General features: G+C 45.7%; 1 protein-coding gene across 1 annotated transcript in view; it reads left to right on the top strand.

Annotated features, from left to right (window-relative positions):
- Window positions 1-22,174: 22,174 nt before the first annotated feature.
- The window catches only part of large1 (LARGE xylosyl- and glucuronyltransferase 1), a gene marked incomplete at its 5' end in the record, with an annotated part of 43,100 nt that continues 38,929 nt past the window's right edge, over window positions 22,175-26,345 (top strand). The window contains one exon of the mRNA XM_083692519.1: window positions 22,175-22,280. Within this exon, the coding sequence (XP_083548645.1) occupies window positions 22,175-22,280 (106 nt within the window). The remainder of the gene's footprint in view (window positions 22,281-26,345) is intronic.

Here is a 26,345-nt window from a genome sequence, read left to right as displayed (position 1 = left end):
CACTCGTTCAGTGGCACCTTAGCGGTGTAGCTACACTATAAACTTTCGCTTCTCTCACAGTTTTACATCTTGGTTGACGGTGAAAGAGATCTCTCTGCTAAGCCTCTCATGGCCATGCTACACCCACACTACGGTTACAACAAGAGAGACAGAATGGAATTCAATACAACTCAATACAATGCGACACAATTCAATAGAATACGGTGTTGCCCTCAAAAGCGTCTTGTACAGTTAAAAGCACTGGCAACCGATGACACATCCCATAAAATACACACAACTGAACTACAGAATACATATAACTCAATATGTGGGCATACTGTAAAAAAAAAACAACAACAACTAAATAAGCAGCCTTGTCCACAGAAACAGAGGATCCAGAGCAGCCCAGAGGGCAGGAGCCTCTCTCCTGTTTCTGTAATGAGGCAGCTCGATGTACAAGTACAGTAGTACAGCCTCTGGACAGGACGCTGCTCTGTCACAGGCCCTAGTACATACTGTAGTACACAAATCATACCATAGGCCTACAGCACATTACACTACACAACGCTGTTAACTCATTCACTGCCCAGGGTGATTAAAGTCACCAAAATGGTCAGCATTCTAGAGTGCCAAGGGTGACTTTAGTCACCAAAAATGCATCAGTGATGATGCTCCATTTTGTAGCCCATCAAAGTATCATTGTGAGGGGCGCTTTGTGGCGTAGCACACTAATGTGCTTACCATGTAATCGCAAGGTCTCTATCCCAATAAAGCAGAAATGCCCTAAAAAACATATTTAAAAAAACCACATAAAACATTTCTGGCACTCTAGGTGGTGAGTGTTCCGGAATTCTTTGGCAGTTGGTGAGTTAATAACAACCTCTCGTCGACCTCTCTTTCCACAGACATTACTGTACCCAGTCTCACATTGAGCTCACACATACACTGTTAAATCCCAACTTTCAATAGGCCATGGTGACAGCAGAATGGCTGGTGGTTACATGGTGTCACTTCCTCATTAGCCTTTCTCATTAATTACGGCCCTCTAGTCTCCTAGGGTGTGTGATAAGCCGGTGATGATTAGCCATGCAGGGGTTGGTAGCCTCTGGAGAGATGAAATGAGACCCAAATGAAACCCACGGTTTCTCACCATGACAGGGATGAGCTGTTCCGCGTACTTGTCTGATAGGAGAGGTCCACTGTGTGGAGTAATAGCTCATTCCCTGAGTATTAGTATAGCGGGCTCATCATTTGTATATGAATACATTCCCCTTTTCTAATTTGCTAATGTTGGCCTGCCCAACATGTTTCAGAATGGTTGAAAGGTCAGTAGAATCCAACAGTCATGCTGTTCTCTAAACAAAGAAAATAATTTTCACTGAAGTTGACAGGCCCCAAGTGTCCTAATTAGTCCTGATGATTTGATTTGCTGAATGATATTTTAACCCCGGCAAGTGCAGAAGAGTCTGCATTTTCTCTGAAAAAGACTGTGCGTGCCTGTCGATATTTCAAAGGGATTCAACTCGAGCAACTGAGATCAGAGGACGTGGTAAAACATCACCTGTACAGTTAGCTCTCCATGCTGATGGGCTCTCTGTTATTCTATGAGGGGGTTGGTGTGGATGTGAGGTGTCCATGAGGGACTAGGAGTGAAATGCCTTCAGCATCTCTCTGCCTTTGAGGATGCTCTCTCCTCTATTCTCCTTCAACGTGGGCCCAGCCCGGCAGGAGAGCTCCGAGGCCATGTCTACCCACCCCCCCCCCCCCCCCCCACCCCTCCCTTCCGTGCCCCTGCACATGGTGCTGAGCTGCGTGTTTGGCTGTTTGATTTAAAATCACATATAAATGAAACAAGAATATATGTGTGTGTGTGTGTGTGTGAGTGTGCGTGTGTGTGTGTGTGCGTGTGTGTGTGTGTAATTGCTCCCATAGAGACTTCTCCCAGCCACAGAGCTCCCTACTACCCAACATGTTGTGGGGTGGGGGTTCAGTTTGCCCCAATTTCTCCCTCTCCTCCTCCTCCCCCCTCTCCTCCTCTCCCTATGATGGGCTTCATAAAGGGCAGCTTCATAAATTTCTCCTCTCCTCTCCTCTCCTCTCCTCTCCTCTCCTCTCCTCCCCTCTCCTCTCCTCTCCTCTCCTCTCCTCATGTCAGAACAGAATGGGGATTAGTGACAGTGGAAGCAATGATCTTGCCGCGCGAGTAATGTCATTTTAATATCAGTTGATCTGCGGGTCTTGTATTCCCAGCACCCAACAGAGATAGCATGACGGCGTGAGCATTATTACCCTTCCAAAGCTCTTTGATTTTCCTAATGAGGGACATGGAGAGGTGCATTAGTCCCTCTGCTCTCCTGGCTGACTGCATACACACACTACTAAAATACTCTTACTCAGCTACAAACATGGGAGTCACACGTGGGTATGCCATGCAGACCATGTAGAATGTTCATGCATGAACACAGAAAAGACCAACTTTCATCCTCACGGGATTATTCAGTGCATGCGTGATACTGTGAGGTTTTAGCACGACGAGATTGTTTTCATGTTCATCTCCATGATTAATCAACAGTTTGAGAGCTATATACAGTACAGTAGGACAGCAAACAAAGGCAGTGTAGATTCATGTGACCACAGTGGGTAAATTCATTTAGCCACTGTGCTGCTCACAGCCACCCCCACCAGCTGAGAAAACATCCATAATGCACACAGATTTTGATCTGAATTTAATATTTTACAGGAAACCCTCACTGCCTCCATCTCTCCTGCTTGACCTGAGAAGCCCGCCCTGATCCCAGACCCCTGTGCTGCGGAGGTCCCTGGTTCAACTCCCAGGTCTGCTGAGGCTCCAGCAACCCTGCCTGCCTGCCTGCCTGCCTGCCTGCCTGCCTGCCTGCCTGCCTGCCTGCCTCTGTCACTAAGCGTTTTCAGCTTGGTTGCTCTCCTCTCCTGTAGCACAGACATTTCCCTCTGCCCCCGTGCCCTGGTGACTGTCCTCTGTCACTGAGCTGCCACTCCAAGTTAAGGCCGCTCTGAGTGATAAGAGCCCTCTTTCCAGGACAGTTCTCTGACATGCCAACGCAGTTTAGCCCACTTAACCAATCCCAGCCTTCTTTTGCAAGCCTCCCTCAGGGGGGGATTGGGTGGAGAGAGAACAGCCTCCACCTGAGGCCTTGACCTGATGGCATCATAGCTTGACCACATACACGACCGGTGCAATCACAACACGATTCATATTCCTTGCGTGTCTCAGCTGCATGACTGAATGGCACACGCTATTCATACTCCCTGGATACCGGAACCTACCGACGCATCTCCCGGAATTGCTCGAGCGCAGCAGGAGTCCACCTTTAAAGTCTTCCCCTTCCTCATTGTGTTCGTTGCCAATCAGTGCTAATAGAATTTCGCCAATGCATATCAGTAGGTAACATGAGAGTCCCTGGGCTCTGTCCTTTATAGATTACAGTCTGACTGATTGAATTAGCGAGGGAGAGGTGTTGAGAGGTGAAATGTGGACGTGTCCGGAGGGAGACATGTTTGTCATAACAAACATGATTTAGCAGCTCTCAGTCGGTTTAGTGTTTTCAGATATGAAACGAGTGATACAATTAAATCGCAGTCCTCGAACCACAGAACTAATGGCGGTTGTAATTGAATCGACCGTGTACCATATGCAACGAGTGGGGTTTGAACCTGGGTCTCCCACTTGTCAGATTGAAGCATGAGCCATTAGTCCAAGAGGACATCCTCAAGGTCCGAGGTAGACAGGTGTCAGGCAGGGCTACCTCGTCAAGAGAGTGTGATTTCGAAATCACCACATAAACTATAGTTTCAGATCAAATCAAATCAAACTTTACTATACAAAAGACATTTCATACAGCAGTGCAACACAATGAGCTTCACAGGAAATACAAACTAAAACAAAGGGGGACATGAAGTCCGAATCTCATTGGTGAATTATTAATGACAACCCCCTTGTATAGCACAAATGATGGTGTTACATGGATAATCCTGGTGCGATCCTAAACACAGGGATTCTGTGGGATAATGAGGTTGTAGGCCTATGATGTCCTGCAGTAAACCAGCAGGAATCCTCCATCTTTAACGCTGTATCATGCTGACTCAGTCCCATTAGTGGCCACAATCTGACAGTTGCTCCTCTCTTCCCCTCCCCTCCCCTCCATCCTTTCCTCCTCTCCCTTCTTCTCTCCTCTCTTCTCCTCTACTCTACTCCCCTCCTTCCGCCCTTCCTCTCATCTCCTCTCATCTCCTCTCTCCTCCCTTCTCGTCTCCTCTCCTCCCTTTTTGTCTCCTCTCCTCCCCTCCACCCTTACTCTCCTCTCCTCTCCCCTCCCTTCTTGTCTCCTCTCCCCTCCCTTCTCCTCTCCTCCCCTCTTACTCTCCTCTCCTCTCCTTCCCTCTCCTCACCACCGTCCTTACTCTCCTCTCCTCTCCTCTCCCCTCCCTTCTTGTCTCCTCTCCCCTCCCTTCTCTCCTCCCTTTTCCTCTCCTTTCCTCTCCTCCCCTCTTACTCTCCCCTCCTCTCCTTCCGTCTCCTCCCCGCCGCCCTTACTCTCCTCTCCTCTCCTCTCCTCTCCACTCCCCTCCTCTCCTCTCCTCTCCTTTCCTCTCCTCCTCTCCCACAGTCCTCCCTTCTCATCTGTTACAGAAGCTCCTACTGGTGTTGCATTTCTACTCACTAGGGTTGCATCTCTCCAAGGGAAGATCTTTATTCTTTCAGAAGATTTTAGATTTTACTTTTCTTTTCTTTTTTTAATCTTTTTTATTAGCGTTTTATTAGCGTTTTTATTATCTCCCTTTACAAAGGTGCGAGGGCTTGTAAATGTGATAGATATAGATCCCAAATCTATGTTTCTAAAAATCTGGTCATTGTCTTCAGGTTCAAATGTAGTAGTATACCGATGTTATAACTGGGCTTATCAAATAATTTGACCGTGCACATCCAACCCTTCAAAAAAGTTACGGAATCATACCATACCATGTCGACTTTTGATGTATTTTCTTTGCCATAATCCAATCAGTTATATTTCATGATATCCAAGGGAGTTTTCTCTCTGAGTCACATCAATAGACTACTGGGTTAGTGGGTAAAATAGGGTTATGTGTGAGAGCAGAGTGAGCCATGGAGGCCAGAGGGGGCCGAATCCCCCCAGTATCTAAAGGGTTAAAGGTTCTTAAGCCCTCCGTCCACCAGCAGCGCAGCTCAAAGACTGTTCTCCTGCGGAGGGCTTTGAAGATGAGCACCACAGCTTTACAACACTCCATTATGTGTGATCCCAGCCTGCCTTGCAGTGCTGAAGTGACTTTGAGGGCGTCGCCAAATAACCCTGAGGGTAGAGAAGAAGAATGTCTCTGTTCCCATGGGAATCTCTGTACGAATGTTGAAACTGTGTAAAAAAATAACATCAGCTCAAAGAGGAACTTGTTGATTCAAAGTTATGGGGGGGGGGGGGTTGGGTTTTACACTGTGGACTGATAAACTGCAAAAATAACATGATTCTGTGAAAAATACATTCAGTTAGAAAGATCCTCGGCAAGTGAATCAAGAATCAGAAATGATGCGGTCATACTTGGAATATCTCTGATCTCACTGCAAATGACTCTTTAGTGTCAAGATTTTGTGTTTGTGGTTGTTCATTTACACTTTTAGTACCACTACCCCCTATACAGTTTCTCTACTGTAAATAAAAAAAATAAAACATTTAAATTGTAATTCTAGATTTGTTTTTCTTATAATGACTGATGTACAGTATAGATGATTCACTTACTTTAGACAAATGTACCTGTTTGTAAGTCGCTTTGGATAAAGGCGTCTGCTAAATGTCTAAAATGTAATGTAATGTAATGTATTAACCAGCAAATTCACCATACCGTTACAGAATATCAATGAAGTCAACAACGTCAACTAAGAAGCATTATAACAGAGCACAGCACAGAGGATCCTGCAGATAATTTTTAATGAGTGACAAGTCACTGCTAAAGAGTTGCAGTGCATTAGCCTCAGATATGGCTGTGGAACTCTGAATAAACGGAAAGAAAACGGAGGAAATGTGAACGGATAATGTGGGGAATTCATAAATACCAGCCTTGGGAGAGTCTGAATGAGTCTGCGATGATTGGCGTTCTATACAGCCTTCCTGCACTGTTCTCTGCAGCACATTGTGTTCCGCACAGTTTTACACTCCATAGAATCCAATTCTAAACTCCTCCATTTCCGTCTCGTATTCACTGAATTGAAGCATTTTTTTCCTGAATGATCCCTCAAACCTCCAGTGTTGAGTGAATCACATCAGTGTTGTCTACATTCTGTTCAGGTCGAAAATACTGAGATCCATGCTGGCTTTGTTTTTTCCTCTTTCTCAACAGTATATGAACACCGTATTGTATTTGGATTCGAAAGTGAGTTCCCAAAAGTTTTACTCTTAACAGAGCAGAGTGGTTGAAATGTTGCAGCATCATAACCCCTAGGAGCATCTAACTAGTGCGTGGACATACTCTTCTCTTCAAATACTTGGTGGGCAGCTCTGTCAGGTTGATAGATAGATGTAATATATATATATATATGCCATGTAGCTGACGCTTTTATCCAAAGTCACTTACATTGCAGTGAGTGCATACATTTCAGTATATATGGTCCCAGCGGGAATCAAACCTGAGCGTTGTTAGCGCCATGCTATACCAATTGAGCCACAGAAGACCAGGCTGCATTGAAAACATTACATTTACATATGAGTCATTTAGCAGATACCCTTATCCAGACAAAATTACAATATCAATCTGGCCCATTCAGACAAAATGCCCTAATTATGTACCATGGAAATAACATGCATATGTGATGAAGAGATAGTTTAGCATACGAATAGGGAGACTGTGGACAGGTGTGCCTGTGTTCAAATCAAATCAAAGTTTATTTGTAATCCACACAGAATACAGCCGTAGACGGTGCAATGAAATGCTGAGGGCAATCTAGCTCCTCAACAATGCAATGAAGTAATAATGGTAATAAAAACAATAACATACGGTAGCAATAGCATTAAGCAGCAGAAACACAAGAGCCATCGATCGGCACCGACAAGGCATCAAGTGAGGAGATGAGGTGTGGGAGTCTGCGAACTACACTGCAACGTTAAACTGCAGACTACAGGTTTACCTAAAGGTTCAGTTTTGGGGAAACATTTTTGGGGAAATGTAATAAGTCTGTCACAGTATGAAGTTGCTTTCCTGTTTTTTGTTTCCTGTTTCTTGTCTTCATGTGATGCATCCATGATGAAAGACAACAGGATGGGACTTTATGACAGCGTCATAAAGCTGTAATAACGGCAATAGGTTTAACTGTAGCCGACTAATGACTTTGAACTCTGCGAAAGCTGCGTACGGCAGTAGCGGATACATGGCTGAATCCAATCCACGAAAGTCGTGTCCATGTTTTGATGGAGACCCTATTGCTGGAAAGGAGGGGGCCCGGGATGCGCTCCTGGATTGGCCGCTCCGTGCTTGTCACAACCGGAGAGGCTGGGAAGAAAGGGCTGTTGTGTCGAGGCCGTCTCGAAAGTGGAGCACACAATCACTGCTGCTGAAATGACCGACCTGTCGAATGAGACATGAACCGTTTTGAGACGATATGCGTGTCTGGATGTAAGGACGTGAGATTTGACAGCGGACTTTGAGAAAGCGACCTTTGAAGCCGGTTTTTCCGCTTGATGTCGGAGGTGGTGCCGCATTTCTTGTTGCTTTGGTCTGTCTCTGGCAGCTGGTCACAATAATACGAACACACATTGCTATTGAAAAGAGAAGTCTGCAGTGGACTGGAAGACTCCCTCGCAAGGAATGTGTTTTGTCGCGACGTCGCGCAGACCACATTTGAGATAAGTCCGTTATCTGCTCTATAAAGAGCAGGGCCCGCACCTCTCAAGAAGAGACATGGTGCTAATTGTTAGCTTGTGCTAACACATCAGAATGAAAGCTTGCTGTAGGAGTGGATTCACCAGCACAGTAAAATACCCCGAGATAGCTCAAACTAAATCAAACAAGTAGGCTTTTGGTCATCTCCCCATTTTACGCAAGAGAAAGGTCATGGTTATGATGTAGACTCTTCCCTTTTTGCCAAACATTGCATTTTGGCGTGAAAGAGGACCATCACTGGAGTGTATTCGCAGCCTATTGCTTGTGAGTGCTGTTGGCATCATTGTCGCCTGCTTCGGGATAAGAAGATCAACGGTTGAAGCTTTATCTGCACCAGGTGAGCAAATTATAATGGCCCGCTTATTTTAAATTGCGCATCTCGGAGAATAAAACAGTCTTCTTTTGCCACTCCGCATGTCTTAAAGAATAGTGTGATATTTCCTTTTGAAAGTAGTCTATATATGACCTGTTTTAAGTTGATATTCATAACATTCATATCCGAGGTAAACTATTGTGTCAATGTCCTCAGACTCGAGTTAGAGTAAAATCACATAGCCCCCCCACAACTATCCAAAAGCTTATGGAAATCAGGGTTGAAAATGGCCCCTTATTTTCCCTGATCCACTACGACAGTGGAGACGAGAGAGAGGAACACGGTGCATATAGGCCAATAAGTTACTTTTTCGGTCTCTACACACTCGTCAAACAGGCTGTAGCCCAAGACAAAGTGATTCAATTGGAATCCACCTGATGCACAGTCACAGTGGACTTTCAAAGAAGTGTCAACGTTGTTGCTTGTGCGTCTTTGAGCGGGCTTCTTGGGAGCTGTCCAGCTTCGTCGGGTTCTGACGCCGACATTTTTTTACACCCAGAGGACCGAAACGGACACATCCATCATGCGCCTTATCATTTAGGCGCACAAAATAGTCGACTTCCAGTCCTCCTTCTCGCTAACACAGGCTTCCACGCCCGTATAGTTGTCCACTTTGAGATTCGGTAGGCAATATCCATCAGCCTACAGATAAGAATGTTATCAGTCGGGATCTGATTGCAATGGAAGAGGATCCGTTCTCATTCTAGGCTTTAGGGGCTACATTCTAGTTGCATGCGTGTTGTCACTCTTTGTATGTTTATCTGTGGAACTTAGTTTCCTGCGTAAAGAAACTATTGTCCTGTACAGTACCTAATATTTTGAAATACTGCATTTAACCTGAATGATTTTTTTTAATGTGTGCGAATTAGAGCTGTTGTCTGTGATGCACAACAGCATTGCACTCACAGTTGGAACTCCTCAGTGTTGTAACAACAAAGAATCCGGTGCTGTGGACTGCATCATTGATTTCCCCGTTAAAGCTGCTCGCCATGAAATCACGCATCTCAGTCAGCAATCATCACGCTGTTACCGCTGTAAATGTTATTGAAGTGGACCATGGGACTTGACCTTAAAACCAAATATGTGGGCTACAAAATGGAAAAGATGTGTGTATGGATGCCTGGCCTCCAGAGAGTCTCTCCAGGGCACTGGCTGGGTGGGGAAGAACAGACTCCTCCCTGAGAGAGAGAGAGAGCAGAATGACACCAGTGTGAAATACGCTTTTAGATGCCCTATTAGAGACGAAATGACAACATAAATGTATCGTTATCTTCCCATAGCGCACTGTATATCTTCATGACGCGAGGCCAACACAGTACAGATGCTCTCTCTGGCGTCCTAGACCACTAAGAAGGGCCACTTTACAAATGCAGTGAATTATGAAGGCATGGAAGCTGGCACTTTTTATGCTGTCAAGACTTGTAAGCTTAATCCTCTGGAATCAATACCTAATACTGTAGATGTGCATTAACAATGGTGATGGTGTAAGACAGCCTCTCTGCGTTTGGCGTACTGTAGTAATGGTAGATAGAGGACCTTGTGTGTAACATTAAGGAGTATTGACGGGAGTGTGTCTGTGGCTTGGATCGCCTGAGATTACTTCAGAATATGGAGGAGTGAACAGGCGCATGCGGGGGTCAGCTTAATTGAATATCGGTGTTATCAGAATGCACAAGGCCATTCTGTGGTGTGATTGCATTTTCTATATGCCTCTCTGATGGCCTTTTGCTGTGTAAATGAAATGCCCTAAATGCCTGATATGAATCTGGAGTCTGCAGTAAGCCAGAAAAGGAGACAGGCAATCATACTATAGAATTAAAATGATCTCATCATAAATTGCCCATTGATTATCTTAGGTGTTTGATGAGACATCAATGTGTCATTATGAGGGGAAAGGGAGAGAGGGATAGGTTATAATTATATTGTGTAACTGTGGTCAATTGAGAAGTCATAATAGCTTAGGAAGAGAGACTGGTTTAGTTGTATGAGGTCAAGTAACATAGCAACAAGCACATAAGTGTTTTCTGAACATTCTTTGTGGATTTTGCAGCTCATATTTCATATTGACGCCTTACATTGATAGAAGGACTCTCAAACAGAGGTAATCTGATCAAAACATCCTACAAGGGGAGGCTGGTGGAGGTAGAAATCGGAGGGCGGGCTCATTGCAATGCATGGAACGGAACGATGAACGGTATCAAGCACACAGATTTGACACCATTCCTCATTCCGTTCCATGCCTTGCAATGAGACCGTCGTCCGACTTCTGCCTCTCCTGCCTCCTGCTCCCCCTACTCCCTCAACACAACAAGCCTATAGGCTCAAAGGGGATGTAACAAACCTGCCTAAACACAGACTGATAACAGATGATAAGATTGTTTAGTCTATGAATCACTCTGTTTATCCCCCTTCTGGTTCCACAGTGTCTTTCCCTTTGGCTGTTTTAACTAGCAGGGAAAAATCATTCTCCATATCACTCCGCACTGTTTAAGCCCAATCTCTCCTATTCCTAGTCCACCCGCCTAGCCCGCCTATGTTGTTCTATGCTGGCTGAAACAGCCCAATCACTTACTGGGCTACAAGGCATTGATTGTTCACTTTCGCCACCCTCGGCAGTGACCTCACAAAGCCTCGCCTTGTTCGGACCAATCCTGCCCTTTTTCAGTTTGCGAACATGGACGTCCTTCATCTGGTCTGCCCGGTGATACACGGATACATAACGACGGGGAGACGGCACCCAGCCCACTTGAAAGGATCGCATCAAATGTCACCGAAGGTCTCTTTAGACCCAAACCTGTCAGGAGTCCGGTGTGAGTTTATCCACAGATAGCAAAACGTAGAAGTGAGAAGAATAGTGATCCGGTGTTACACACGGGATGACATGAGGAGATATTTTTGCCATTTCAACTGATAAAGATGCCACATTTTTTGTGGAAATGACTTGTGAATATGGAGACATTGTGTTTAGAACGCAAATGTCTGGAGCGAGAGCGAGGCCCTGTCAGCCATAGAAAACCTCCGGTGTCTCGGGCTCAGGACTTAGCAAGCCAAATGTCGGATAAACATTTGCTTATTTAGAATTTCGGGCACAAGAGGAAGGGGGAGATCTGCATTGCGGTCGAGTGGAGCTGCAGTAAGTCTGGTCCCAGGTCAGGCGGTAGGCTGGCCACAGCTCTTTAGCCCCCTCTGACCCTCCCTGACTGCAGGTCTGGGATCAGATCCTCTGGAACTGCACTGACAGTTACCCTTGACAACGCTGTTACCTGCCGTCAAGGGGATTCAGAGTCGGTCGTTGAGTGAATGAATTTATCAAACAATTCAGAACCGCTTATACAGCTAAAATGTTACAGCACTGGCAGTACATATTGTTTTCTCTGTTTTTTTTTGATCTTCTGTAATTGGATGAATAAGAAATATTAGAGTCATTGTCAAAGCCAAGTAGCTACAGTACAGTAGCCCGCCGCTGTGTACAAATAAACAAATTGTTGTGGATTTTTATCTTGTCCTTCCCGGAGATTCTCTCTGGCAGGTGTTGTTGAATGAAGTCAGCCAAACACACACACACACTGATACACCAATTATCTCCCTGTATAGCTTCTAATTATTGTCATACATTTGGCTCCCTGCCCCCAACTGTCACAAAACCTCAGTGTCTCTTCATTATACACTTCTAAAATTAATACGTAACTAATGAATAATTTGGTAAATAACTCACTGGTTGGAGATATCATCATCTTCATTATTTCCCACTGATCATTTTCATTTTTGCGTGTCATGCTGCGTTGCTTCTTGCAACAACCCCATGTAATTCCCGTGTGATTTACAAACGGTCACTAGACCATTTATGCATTTTCTTGTTTGTTTCTATTTTTCTTATCTCATACCTGTCACACCGTCTGATTCATGACGCTTCCTCTTCAAACCATCTGTTTTGTAAAAAGGTGTCAGGCTCTTCTCTGCCTCCAGCACTTTGCTATTGATTTGTGCTTCAGAGAAAGAGGTATTGACGTGGTACAGTTGGAGACCAAGGTAGGCCACAGGGCCGCTTTTCTACCCCACTGACGCCTGTCTTGACCTCAGTTCTATCGCTGTCCCAGATTGGTTACCCACCCTGGCCTCTCCATGTCCTCGTCTCTGATTGGCTTGATTCTCACTCCTGTGACACCCCCCTCTACAGGGATGACAAAACCAGGATGCACCGACAGATGGAATGATCATTTTATTTTTGCGTCGTGTAAGACATGCTACAGCACAACAGTACATCAGTAGAAACTATGCCGGCATTCAGAGAGGCCTCTTTCTCTGTATACTCTGTGTACTGTATGATTGATTGATTTCAACATCAGTAAGAGGGACGATAGGGTATCATAGAAGCAAATTGATCTTCGACCAGAGGCCTCTTTGCCTGTGGTCAAGTGTGATATACTGTGTTAAATGCCTGTTGTGCAATTCAATTCTAATTGAATATAGTGTCTGCTCCAGCGCAGCATCGTGCTGGTGGAAGCCATAGCTCACATAGAGTGAGTGGATGAGGCTCCATGGGATCCATCCAACGATTACTCCATTGAATTTCTCTGTGCTTTATTTTAGTTTGTGACCTTGTGAATTCGTAAAAAAACGGTATGATGTAGTGGTAAATGGAAAGGTGTGTGTTGTGCAGTAGTTACCTCCCAGGACCTGTGTGTTGTGTGCCTGTGATGTCTCTGTGTGTGTGGTCACAGTTGGTCGGCTCTGGAAGGGGGTTTTGTTGACAGCCTTTCCTGTTGATTGGCAGCTCAGCAATAGAGCAATGGCTGCCAGGAGCTGTTGTGTGTGTGTGTGTGTGTGTGTGTGTGTGTGTGTGTGTGTGTGTGTGTGTGTGTGTGTGTGTGTGTGTGTGTGACAGAGAGAGAAAGAGAGAGAGAGGGCTGTTTCCATAACAGATGGAGTGTGATTGACTGCCCTCTCAGAGTAAGTGGAACGCTAGCAGAGCTCCCACACAGATGATGGAGCAGGCTGAAGACAGAAAGAATGGCAGGCAGCCTCCCTTCTCTCTCAGTGAGATAGCGGGGAGACAGACAAGGTGAATATGCATGAACGTGTCAACCTCATTTCTTCCCCGTGGAGCTTCTCTAGGTTCACTCTCTCTTCATTCTGAGGAGACAGCGAATCAGAGTGCCTCTATCCTCACAGCTAATCAGAACTTATGCGTCCCAAAGCGACCCCTTTTCATGAAATGTGCACTTGTGGACTTCTCAACATGGATTTAAAAGCATAGGGCTGGTGTAAGAGTCCATGCTTAGGCCCATTATAGGCTTTTAGATCCATATGGTGTAGTGCACAAGTGCATACTTCCTGGAAACGGGTGGATACTTTTTACTATTCCAATGCTAAGGTTGGAGGCTGCCTCCAGATGGTCAGGGGAGCTTAGACGAATTGATGATGATTTAATGAGGGAATAAAGAGTTTATTGCGTCTGTTCAATTTTTGGAGGCATCTAAAGTTAGTCATCTGGATGATTTTACTTCAATGTGTGTAACTTTGGTGAAATACTGTCTTGGCATTCTTATTGTACTCATTTGATTTTGGGCCAGATCAAAAGTGGCTTAAGACCGTAGAGCTACTGCATAAAAAACTGCAGGGGGCATCTCTCTTAAAGAATCTGAAGCTGGCAGTGCCTGCATGCTGAGATAGCTAATGTGATTTTCAGATGGTAATGGAAACTTGAACAGAAACCTAACTGAAATCAAATCTTCCACAGTAGCGTTGTTGAAACCCATAACATTTTTTGAGAATCAACACATGTAGTACATGGGTTATTGCACAGTATGGAGTTGAGCAGCTTGTGGAAAACAAACTTCACTGCCATTTTAATGGGTTGTGAATAACACTATTCTGGTACTTTTCTAATGTTTTGTTTATCATCAAAGACACATTTGCAGTGCAGAGTGCCCAGCAACAATTGGATTAAGTTGAAATGTGTGTGGATTAGCAACAGAAGAACAACTTTGGGGGATGGGGGATGTGCTTACGGTTTCTGTGAAGAACAAAGCCCTCTCATTGGTTGTGTGTGCTGACATTACAGCTGAGGAAGACGTTTCTCTAATTGGAGATAATCTTCCCAGATTCTAGTCTTCACAGAATGTATACAGTTAAGCATCAGGGCATCATTAAACCAACTCCCGCAGCAGCACAATTACTAAGGCACAATTAGGGCTAACTTTTATAAAACAAGGCGCTTGATCTTAAAACAGATGCATATTAGTACTACAAAATGGCTGACACCCAACATTATTTGGATGGTAAGCAATTTCTAAACCAGGCTTCCACTTCTCCCGTGGCTAGGAAGGCCTGAGTCGCTCACCTGAAACAAGGATGTTACGACATAACATTCAAATGCCTTGAGGAATAAAAATCAAACAAAGTCTCGGGTTACCGCACAACATTTAGGGGGTCATTCTGTGGGAGAATGGCACAGAAGCAGCCGTGAAGACCTCTCTGCTCTCCGCGCTTGGCAACAGCCGTCAGAGAGAGTAGGAACGGAGTGAAAGACGCCCGCTCCCAACGGCGACAGTAATGGGTTTTAGAAGTGTGATTTATGACGCTACTTTATCAGGGTGAGACTAACTTCATCATGAAAGATATCAGAGCCACCCGTAGGGAACCTATCCTCATCTGCGAAAATTAATAAACTCCTAAAAATCTCTTATTATTCTGCGAAAGTGTCCAAGTGTAGCAACAGATCGGGTAAGGACTCGGATGAAGGGGTTTGCGGTTGGCGGATGCTCGGCCTAGTGTCGAGCTCTCGAGTTGGAGTTTGACGAAGGTGAGAAGGTTGCTCTCTCTCTCAGCGCTGACTGTGGGCGATTGGCTCTCAAAGCAACAAAGAACTTATTGGGGGAAAAAAAAGAGAGAAACGAAAAAAGCACACAGCAGCAGTGAAGATAAATGTTTCAGTAGGCAGATTTTTCTCCACCCGTTCCTCCAGCTCTGAGTTTGGCCTTGATTAATTGCTCCACGCCAACCAGCAAAGGTCTGTGTCCCCGGTGACTGTGAGCCGTAGTTCATCTTCAAGCTGTTTTGTAAATATAGGGCAGGATTTGCATGAATTGGAGATAGCTGCTCAGTGCTGTTACCGACTCGAGAGTGCTGACGTAGTGTGGCGGTACCTCAGCCAGGCGAGATCCGCAATTGCCTGTCACAACCCAGAGATGTGTATTTGCATAGGCAGTTTCAGGTGAATGAAGAGAACAAATACTGTAACAGAGCGTAAGAAAGTGGAGGATTTTACCAGGTGAAACAGCGACGCAGAGGGGATAGCAACTTGAGCTTTGCGGTGTATATAGGCTTGGTGCATGCACGGAGACGGGGGGAGACGGGGAGACGGGGGGGGGGGGGGGGAAGAGTGGTGAACACTAAGAACACTGGGAATTTTGGTCTCCATGGTGACGGGATGTCACTTCCCATATGTCCAATTAATGAGTCGTCCTCTTTTCGAGAAGTCAGGGGGAAAAAAAATAAAATGGTCGAGGGCCGGATTAATTGCTTCCCATTGTATCGTAGATCGACACAGAATGCATAGTTGATGATAACCCCTGGCGGTGGGTGTCCTGTGCTGGGCTGTGTCGTTAATGAGGTTAGCACTGCTTACCTTGGGTGCTCTCGCAGTGTTCAAACTCCCGCATAGTCCCTGGCATTAATATCCAGAAGCCTTCTCTACCTGAATGTTAAGTTCTCGGCTTTGGAAACATAATGAAAATGGAAGGAAACCGCACCCCCCGATCAATATGTTCCTTTTTTTCTGGACCAAGCAAGAGACCCATTTACTCCCACAGTACATCTCTGTACTCTTGTCAGCATAATTGCCTACTGTTTTAACCTGTGGCCACACTTGATTATCATGTAGAAAGTGAAACGCTCCTCCCTGCTTGCTTGTAGAGATACTGGGGAGCCTCTTCATCTAGCCCCTCTGTCTCTCTCTCTCTCTCTCTCTCTCTCTCCCTCTCTCTCTCTCTCTTTCCTTCTTTCTCTCTCTCTCTCTGTCTCTCTCTCTCTGTCTCTCTCTCCCTCTCTCCCTCTCTCTCTCTCTTTCCTTCTTTCTATCTCTGTCTCTGGCTGCCTGACATAACAACATATTCTCACTTCAGTGCTGAGAAGGAGTCTAGACTGTTTGCTTATCACCTCGGCTATGCCTCCAGAGCTGGCTGAACGTTGGCCCTCTCTCCACCTGCCCAGCCAACCTCTCCAGCTATCTGGACACAGGTTGATTGGAGAGGGCACAGCGCCTCTTTCATCTCCCCACTTCAAAGGGGAGTTATGAGGCGCTCCCCTAGCTCAAAGTGAAGGACGGTCTGGGGATCAAACCAGAAGTGACAAGACTAATACACCGTTTCAGGACACAGCGTCATCGCTCTCCCTCTCTCCCCCTACTACCGTACCCAGGGCTGATTTCTCCCACTAGGGATCTTCTTATTCCTTGTCTTAATACACATTATGCACTCATTACCGGACTCCGAATTCCAATCCCACACAGTGTCAGCTGTCACATTGAATTGCCATCGGCGGACGGCTAAATTTAGAAGATTCTTTTTAAAGCACTTTGACGGAACCGAAAAAACCTCACCAAGTGCTGAAGTAATGAACTGTGTCACTGTAGACTTCAGGATTCGTTTTAGTAGGGAATCGGAGCGTGTGCCAAGGCTGATCTATCTCGTTACAGTACTTTTTTTTTTTGTCTTGGATAGGATAGACCCATTATAGGAAAGGCGGAATGAAGTTCATCAATGAGTAACCAAATCCTAGCCGAGTAGACTATCACAATGGAATGTTCCAGATGACCCTCCAGTATGGTCACTCAGAGTCTCAGCAGGGGGCTGTCAGGAGACGGTTTGTTTTCCCATTGTAACGCACCGCATCTCATCGTGACAGAAGGCGATGGCCCACAGCTCCGTCTTACTCTTTCCTGATGCGCTATAAAGCCGTCATCCCCCCCACCCCCCCGCCCCCCGCCCCCGTCCTCCCTGTGTATTCACACGGTATCTCACACAGTATTCTACTACTTTGGCTCCACACATCATTCAGGAACACAGACCTTCACACCGGAGATGGATTGAGCATAATGTTCATTGTTCACACTCTCCCTCCTCTGAAATTTACTGTTGACTGCTGCCGCTCGACCGAAATCCTTTGGTCTCTCTCTCTCCCCTGTTCTCCTCAGTGGTATATCTGTGCAACTGTGCATGCCTTTCCTTATGGAAATGCATTCAAATTCAACGTATGTCTGTTTGTGCAGTAAAAAAGCACCAACCCCTACATTACCGTCAACAGAGTTGTTTTCCTGAGAGCGCTGAATGGAATATCTCACACTGACAGCGAGCAGCATCATTCATTGTAGTGAGACTTTCCCTCAGCTCTGAGGGAATTGTTCTGGAAAATCAAAGTCATATTTACTTTTTGAAGTGTTCCACCAAGCAATATGCACGCTCCGTTGGGATTTCACCGACTGTAGTTTCTGCTTACGTCTGGGAATTCATTTCTGCTCTCCAATGACCTGCTCATGTGTAGGCAGTACTGGATATTATGTTTTTGAAATTCATGAAAAAAAAAAGAAGCATTATTGGCCCAACCACCCACGATCTCTGAGATAAATCAACAGGTCCATTGGAATGCTGTGTTGGGTTGCCATATGCGGTGTCCAAACCTTCAATGTTAAGAATGTATTTCCTTTGTGTCAAGGTTAGGCTATTCTCTTTTAAGAAATTGAATGGGGATTGGACGGGGATGCCATTTGTTGACAGATTTGTTGCCCCCCCCCCCCCCCCCTTGGTTTTTTTGTTAACTCAGTCACTCAGGTAACCACCGTGGCACTGTAAGGTGGGCATACAGTACTGTATGTCAGGGCTGGAAGGATTTAATAATTCTGCCGGAGCTCCAGCCTGAGCCAGGACCAGCCACTCTGTTGTGCAGACAGAGCAGCTATTGAGAAGACATCCAACACATCCATCTCTCTCTCTCTTCTTTTCATTCTTTCTTTAATGATGAATTTACAGTACAGGCAACAGTTTTCACTTTCTTCTCCGACAGATTGATGGTATTGTTGCTCCAAGACTATTCATGGTTGCCTCAGTTTATTTGACTTGTCAAACCACGCCGATGCCCACTTTTCCTATCTGTTTCATAACTGGCCTTTTAAAGGTGAAAGTATAATTTGTGCTTCATCATGCACATAAATAAGGCGTAATCATTATTATGGGCTGGCCAGCTGCTCAGTATTAATCTCCCTCTAGCCAGAGATGCTCTGGCACTCTTCAGGCTAATGCACATCCTTTGTCTTGTTCACAATTTAATTTCCGTGCAGGAAAGTGCTGCTGCGGTTTGTGAAGTGATATTTCAGACGGAGGAAGCAGCGGAGACTAAACATGTCATATCTGGCTGTGTAGTGATGAGGTCAAACGGCAGGCTGTCGAACTGTCTGTCAGAGTACTGGTGCCTGTGAGTCACCTCCTTTCCTCAAGGGTATTCAGTGATGTCCACCAGTTTTCCACCTGGATATCACAACGTACGTTGACGACAACAGTCACACATCAGGCCTTGAGAGGGGTGTGTCTTTCCCCTCGCATGCGGGGGAACTGGTTGTTCAATGACCGCTCTGTTATTTAATAGACGTTTACAGTCAGAAAACAGCAACTTTGAAAGTGTCAAACGTCATATGTACCACAAGAATCAAACCTGTGACATAAAGGGCACTGATAGCACCGTATTCCAACCAACTGAGCTAGGGCCTGATAACTCGGTGCCTGCTGTCAGCATGTAGCACAAAGGTGTGGAGGCAGGACTGGCTCTGGCAGGGGAGGAGAGTGGAGCTCCCTCCCTGTCACCTGTACCTCTTTCATCCCAGGGAAATTTGTCACCATGCCAGCCCAGAGGGTTCCATGAATCCTCATTACCCACCAAGCCCTGGAGACAGGCAGGCAGGCAGGCAGGTAGGCAGACAGACAGACAGACAGACAGACAGACGCACCCTCCCTCCCTGTGAAAGGCACCCTCGCTTGGGCCACACTCCCGCTCTCTGGTCCAGCTGTGAGCGTGGACATGGACCAACGCTCTTTGTCAGAGCGGTTCCCTGTCTCCCAGACAGGACAGGTTCGGAAGGTCACCTCCTCAGAGTGAATTTGCTACAGCTGACAATGATTTGCTGTCTCCCTCTCTCCCTCTCTCTCTCTCTCTCTCTCTCTCTCTCTCTCTCTCTACCCTAAAACTTTTTTTTTTTTTTACTACATACACAAGGTATCTCTGGAGATATCTCCCTGGAAGAAGCGATGTGTATCAAAAGTGAACTGCAAGTTAATGAAGGGGCAGGAATGCACTTTTCACAGCTAGCCTCATTTAACGACCATTTATGTCTGGCCTTCAGTACACGGTCTCCGCCTTATCATTAGCAAGGATGTTAACAGTACTGCTATCCTTGCCGGTAGGTTGACAAAGACAACCATAAAAAACCGTCTTTTTGATGATGCTGGACATTGGAATTTCAAGACACCTAAGTTGATCCTGCTACCATTTATGGACTGGTTGGAACTAGAGAAGATCAGTATGACCCATAGGCCTATAGCAGGGGGAGGCTGCTGGAGGTAGACATCGGAGGACGGGGTTCGTTGTAATGCATGGAATGGAATGAAGAATGGTACCATTGAGCCCATCCTCCGATATCTACCTCCACCAGCCTCCCCTGGCCTATAGCTTGTTCTCTGGACTTAAACCCCTAATTTACATTCCAGAGCCGAACCAAGCTGAGATGTTCTTGGCCTGCCTGGTCATCCGTCCACCACAGTTGCTAAAACAGTGCTGGAAAGGACCAATGCGAAAAGGAAAAACGTCTCTGCCTCTGACAATTTGCAGTTCAGCCAACCCGCCTGTAGCTTGCTGGAGAACGCAGAGATCAATCGGCTGAACCTCTCGTACCTCTCCCCATGGCCCCTTCCTGCCAATAGACCGTGGTCCTCGTAATAATCACTCATCACTTTTAGTGTCAACACACCGCAAATTTACTATTGAGCTCTGGATATTAAATTCCTTTTCCTATTAACTTACGGTCGAGCTGTGAGGGGGGAGAGTCCCAGTTGATGTCTATAGCAAGGGCTGTAAATGTGAATGGAGTGTGTGGATCTCACATTAGTTTTAGCATTGCATTAGAGGGGCAGGATTAGAAAAGATTCAGCGGGATTCATGAGGCGCCTTTTTCCCCTCTCAACAAGTATTTAGTCAAATTAAGGAGTTGGAAGGTGTGTGTGTGTCTGTGTGTGTGTGTGTGTGTGTGTGGGTGGTGGTGAGGGGGGGGTCATCAATCTCTGCAGTTGGGTTTGGCTGAAGGTTGAAGGGGAGGAAAGTAAAAAGCTTTATAATTGTAGCTTGCATCATTTTGCCGGAGAGGTCATAGCGTGTTCTTCCACCAGTGACGTGACCCTGAATATCAACTTCTGCCCTCGCTCTCCGCAGACACGCCCCCTCCTACCTCCTTATCCCGATCTACTCTCCGCTCACGACCTCATTGGCTCTGCTCTCTCGTTGACCCGACGGCTCCAGTCCACATGCTAATGAGATGCCTCCAGTGTCACATTAGCCGTGAAGATCACAGTACTAATCGGAAGAGCTCGTATCACAGCAGGGGTCAAAGGTCCAGCAATCACTGAAAATGATTCAAAGCCCAGGCATCAAAACCACAGTTGGTGTTACTCGGATCTCGCCCACTCTGATCCGTCATACCCTCACTGAACCCCGTCAAACGCCTCACAACTTTTCACTCACAGGGCTGCAACAAAAGCCTGTAACGGATTCCAATAAGCATTCTGAACCACCGATGAAAATAAATCCCTCAACATCTTTACGGCGAAACTCCTATCTCCCCAATTCTCCTCAATTGGTTGAGGTGACACTATGATCATCGGCATCCTGCTTGTATATTTGCCAACTTTTTTCTCCCCTGCCAGACAGGGAGATGTTGCCTTGGCCCCAGCCCCACGGAGAGCAGGTCTCCTCTGGTGAAGATTAAAAATCGACTCGGGGGTCAACTGGCTAATTGGACAAATGCGGTTGTAATGGAAAGAGGATTTATTGTTATATCATATAATGAGCCTTCTGTACTGTCTGCTCCACATCGCACTGGAAATTGACTAAAATAGCTCCTCCAAAGTGGTAGGTCATCTCTAGCCCGATCTGGGCTGAATGCAAAACGAAGCGATACAATTTGTGAGTCTGATTCATGCTGCCTTTCTTGAAGCGCATATCTCTTAAATTAAAATGGCAGGTTGCTGCTGGTCCAACTTTTTGCATTTACGCACAGTTGGTGAAGGGACTGAACTTACTTGCTGGATTTGAGGTTCATTTCTCGTATGAATTATTCATGGGAGTACATTTAGTTACCTCTGGAGGCTCGCGAATCCACTCAGAAGTCTTCAACCTTAATGTACAAGTTAAACCTAAAACAATGACTGTAATTCATTGCGACTCGTACCGTTCCATATTTTTCCCCATTCTGAATTCAAACTCCAGACAAGTCATAATGAAACTGATAGAGAATATAACTCTGAATAATGTATAGGTTTGAGGAAGTGTCTGACCTGTAAAGTGTTGTGGGTTTATGAGAAAGTGCTATTCAAATAAAATGCATTATTATTATGATTTTCTTTTTTGAATCTCTGAAATATCGGTGATGAATTTGCACTCACTGTGAAGGGCAAGAACAAAAACAGTATGTGCGCAGCTTGTGATAGGTGCTGCTCTCTTGGTCTTTGGTCTCTAACCTCCTCCCCCTTCTTCCCCCCCCCCCCCTCCCCCAGACAGTACCATGCACCCCCCTGGCCAACAGCTGCTGCCTACATAGAGGTCGCTCCGCCTCTGATTCCATCGCCGTCGCCCTAGAGGATGCTGGGAATGTGTCGCGGGCGCAGGAAGTTCCTGGCCGCCTCCCTCGCCCTGCTCTTCATCCCAGCGCTCACCTGGCTCTACCTGTCCGCTGGGAACTTTCAAGGTCAGCCTCTGTGTATCCACACGCATGTGTCTTTGTATGTCTACTGAATAGCTTTATTTGGGACATCCATCTTTTTTTATCTTTGCCCAAAGGTAAAGGGATGGTTCAGCCTATTTTCATGTTGAGGTGAAATATCATATTACCCCGAGTTGTCCTCATAGGCCAGTAGGGAAAGCTTTTCCGACAGATTCCGATTGTAACCTCAACTGATCAGGCTCAGTGTTTACTTACGACTTGGAGACACAAAGAGAACTTCCCTGAGGCTAACAAGAAAATGTGTTTTTTTGATAGTTCTTTGAGGCAACGGTTCTTGCTTATGATTGCATTATATATATGTGTTTTCTAAAATCAAGTTTATTCTTGGCAAACCTTCACTTTGAGGGGTCAAAATTAAATTAACACATACCCCAAATGTAGCTGAATTTCTAAAGCATGTATAAAGTTTTCAGTACACAAAGTTATCCATTTTCTTGCGTTTTTCCCGGGGTAATGTATTAATGAGTTACTGAGGCCTGGCTAAAGTTGATTACTTCCTCAAGATGATTTAGTCCAGGGGTTTTTACTGCCGTTTTAATGACTTTGTGTCGAGGATTGAAATTCTGAAGCTATGCCATTATTAATTATGAATAAATTGACAATTTTGACTTCGGGTCACAGTCACTGGAGACTATGCATTTGAATGGTTCCCCATAATGCATTACCCACAAAGGTCTGCAAAGTAATTATTTGACTGGGTAGTAAACTGGCACAGGAAAGTTACTGTGAAAACGCCTGGCTAGAGGGAGCTTTGAGGTGAAAGCTGAATGTGAGAGACAGACACGGCTCCTCTCTCTCTCTCTCTGTGTCTTTCTCTCTTTCCCTCTCTCTCTCTCTCTCTCTCTTTCCCTCTCCCTGGCTGCCGTGTGTTTATCTTTGGCTGTTTGATAGAGAGAGAGAGAGGGGGACGGGGACGGGGGGGACGTGTTAGTCTCTGGGGTCCTTGTCCTCTGTCCAGATGAGCTGAGTTGTGCACCAGCGACAGCCCCTCTGGAGGCTGAGCCAGGTCTGCTGCTGGATTAAAACATTAAAAAAAAAAAAAAAAAAAAAGAAGACTTTTCACAATCCACTTCCTGGAAAATGCACAACTAGCTTCCTCTCATGGCCTCCACAAAGCTAATTGGTGTCAAGTAAGACTAATGCAGTGCTACACTCCAACTCCCCAGCACCCAATTGAAATCTTATTTGAGCAGTCACAGTTTTCTAAGAACAGCCGATGTGGAGTCCATTCAGACAAATATTTTAGTAGCGGTTTGGTTCATTGGCACCACCGACCATAACCGTTGGAAATTATTTTTAGGGGGGGGAGAAAGTTGTTTACTTCCCTGTCTCCCTGCGGTGTAATGAGCTGCTCTGCACACAAACACACTGGCGCACACACTGCTCTGAAGACGGCCCTCTAAAAAAGGACTCGAAAACACAACTAATTTCGAAAACAAAGACTTTCCTCAAGATCACTTAAAAACGGTCTCTTCCTCATGCTTAGGCCTACAATAACATATTTTGTTCAATATTTAGCTCTTTCAATCTTTTTGCAGGATTCAGTAGAATTGTGAAGTCAAGGCTACGTTTTGAACTCTCTGGGCCTGCTTTTCAGAAATAGAGTAGAGGCCTTCAAAGCTTGAAAGACTGGCTGACTCGAGGGACGCCATTCTAAGGAAAACACTTGCTCTGGAACCTCAGAAGTGGAAATGAATGTGTGTGTCCTCACTATGACTTACCCCCTCCAGGCAATTATCCTCACTGCGTAGCCAGCAACAATAACCTAAAATGTCTGTTTTGTCTGTTAAAATCGGGTGTTCTCATTGAAACTAGGCTGCTTGTTTTGGTGCTGTTTGGTCGATGTTATTGCACTCTCTTGACAATTGCACACCACAGGATCGATGCCCTGGGAGCCTGCAGGCGTCACCTCAGTACCCCATGTCAACAAGCCAAGCACAGACACACACAAGCTATGGTTTGATGGATGCCTCTTGACCTTTGGCGGTTTGGCTGATCTAATCAGGGAGCGTGTGTGTGTGTGTGTGTGTGTGTGTGTGTGTTTGTGTGTGTGTTTGTGTGTGTGTGTGTGTGTGTGTGTGTGTGTGTGTGTGTGTGTGTGTGTGTGTGTGTGTGTGTGTGTGTGTGTGTGTGTGTGTGTGTGTCTTGCTGATTTGGCAGTCCGTGTTGTCAGAGTGAGGAGTAGAGAGACTGTAGGCACAGGTTCAGGGGGGACAGTAGGAGTGTGTTCGCGGTGGTCCCCATGGTAACAGCCATGGCACTCGTAAAGATGCTGTAGGCCTAGACTGGTCCGGGACCTAGACTGGGATTTGTAGTTCCCCAGCCACCCCCAGTATGAGTCAGCATTATTTTGTGGAGTCTGCCAGAGTAGTAGAATATTAGCCTTGGCTTATATTACACCATGCAGCCTACAGAAGCCAATAAATAGTTCACTTTCAAATCAGATTTCTCTGATTAACCACAGGTGATAATGTGAATAATTTTTACATTGAAATAATTAGGTTTTAGATTTTATTTGACATTGAACCTTACTTTTTCTAATCGCGTTCATGGCCCATGCAGCTGGGCTACTTCATTACATTCAGTCTTGGTTTTACCTTTTTTTTTATTTAACAGTCACTTTAACCACCTTTTTGACTTTAATAAGACCTTGAACTCTTATCTTACATCTTTATAGATCCCCTGAGACTCACTCAACCGCTCCCTTCAAAGATCCAATCTGAAGGAGGGCCACGTTACAGCATTGCAGTCCCTAGCCGTCTTAACCATGCAGAACGTGACAGATTCAGGGCTTTGCAACTTGATTTAGCTCTGCGCTACTTAGGCCCACTCAAAGAAGATGAAAAGGCTCGTGTTCAAACAATGGAAGAACAGGTTCTACCTTGATGCAAGATGGAGCTTTGTAGGACTGAATGTCACAGAACTGTATTATTTCCCTGTCGTCAAAATAATGTTGATCAGAACCGAATATTGCAAATGTTAGCCAACCCCTATTTCCGGGGGGCGGTTTAATAAGACGGAGCGTCCCTGGAGACCTCATTCATAATGTTATATAGAGCCCCGGGACATCCTTGGATTTGAGTCAGCTAAAAAAGTGCGCCCCACTGTCTGGTAGAATACTAAATATGCTGACTCAAACTAGGTGACCATGGCGACTGCAGACTCCCCCTCATTACTTATTAACATTCTACTCATGAATATGCAGCATGTTTACGCCAGAAGCAAAAACAAAACATCCACACTTTTTTTTTTTTCCATTAATTGGGACATTCATGTTTATGGAAAACTTCATTATGTCACAACGGCGACAATGCAACCCCACCAGCGGTGCAAATTCCTCCCCAACGCCGGCCCAGATCGGGGTGCGGGAGTGTGAAAACATTGAATAATTGAAGAGCGCCGTGTTTGGAGCCGTTGGATGTGTTCGTGTGCGTGGAGGCGCCACAGCGAGGGGCGTTGGGGTAATCATGGGGGGGGTCTCACCTCTCCTCTGGTACCTCATTAATACCGTTGATCTGCTCACTGCGCTGTGCTCCTCTGTCGCTGGATACACCCCATTTGTTAAGCTTTTACTGTCCCCCCCCCGTCCCCCCCGCCGCCGCCCCCCGCCCCCTTCTCGTCCCCTCTCTCTCCTAAACACATACGCAAGGGAGTCCGTTTGAAATGCCATCCGCTATTAAGCCACCGCAGTGACACGTTATCTTACTTAAAAAAAAAAACCTTTCGGCAAATTTGCTGTGTACAGAAACTTCACTTTGCAAAGGTTAGGTAAAGCCAATGTTTACTGACTTTGTGGTACTAACCATATCAATGTCATTGTTCTGGCCGCTCACTATGTCATTCTTCCGAGGAAGACGTGAACTAGACTTGAACACTTCAGACCATAGAGATTGAGGATTGAGCTGCAGCCATAGGAGTGTATAGGCAGTATACATCACCACGAACACGGTCATGTTACCAAACCTACCAAGACCCTGGAAACGTGTGTTTGCTCCCCAAGCCAAGGGAGTTAAGCACCAGCGGGCTACA

The sequence above is a fragment of the Argentina silus genome, assembly GCF_951799395.1.
Source record: "Argentina silus genome assembly, chromosome: 20".
In the NCBI taxonomy this organism is placed as follows: Eukaryota; Metazoa; Chordata; class Actinopteri; order Argentiniformes; family Argentinidae; genus Argentina; species Argentina silus.
Note: the sequence above shows the minus strand (reverse complement) of the source record. Positions and strands in the feature narration are given on the sequence as shown.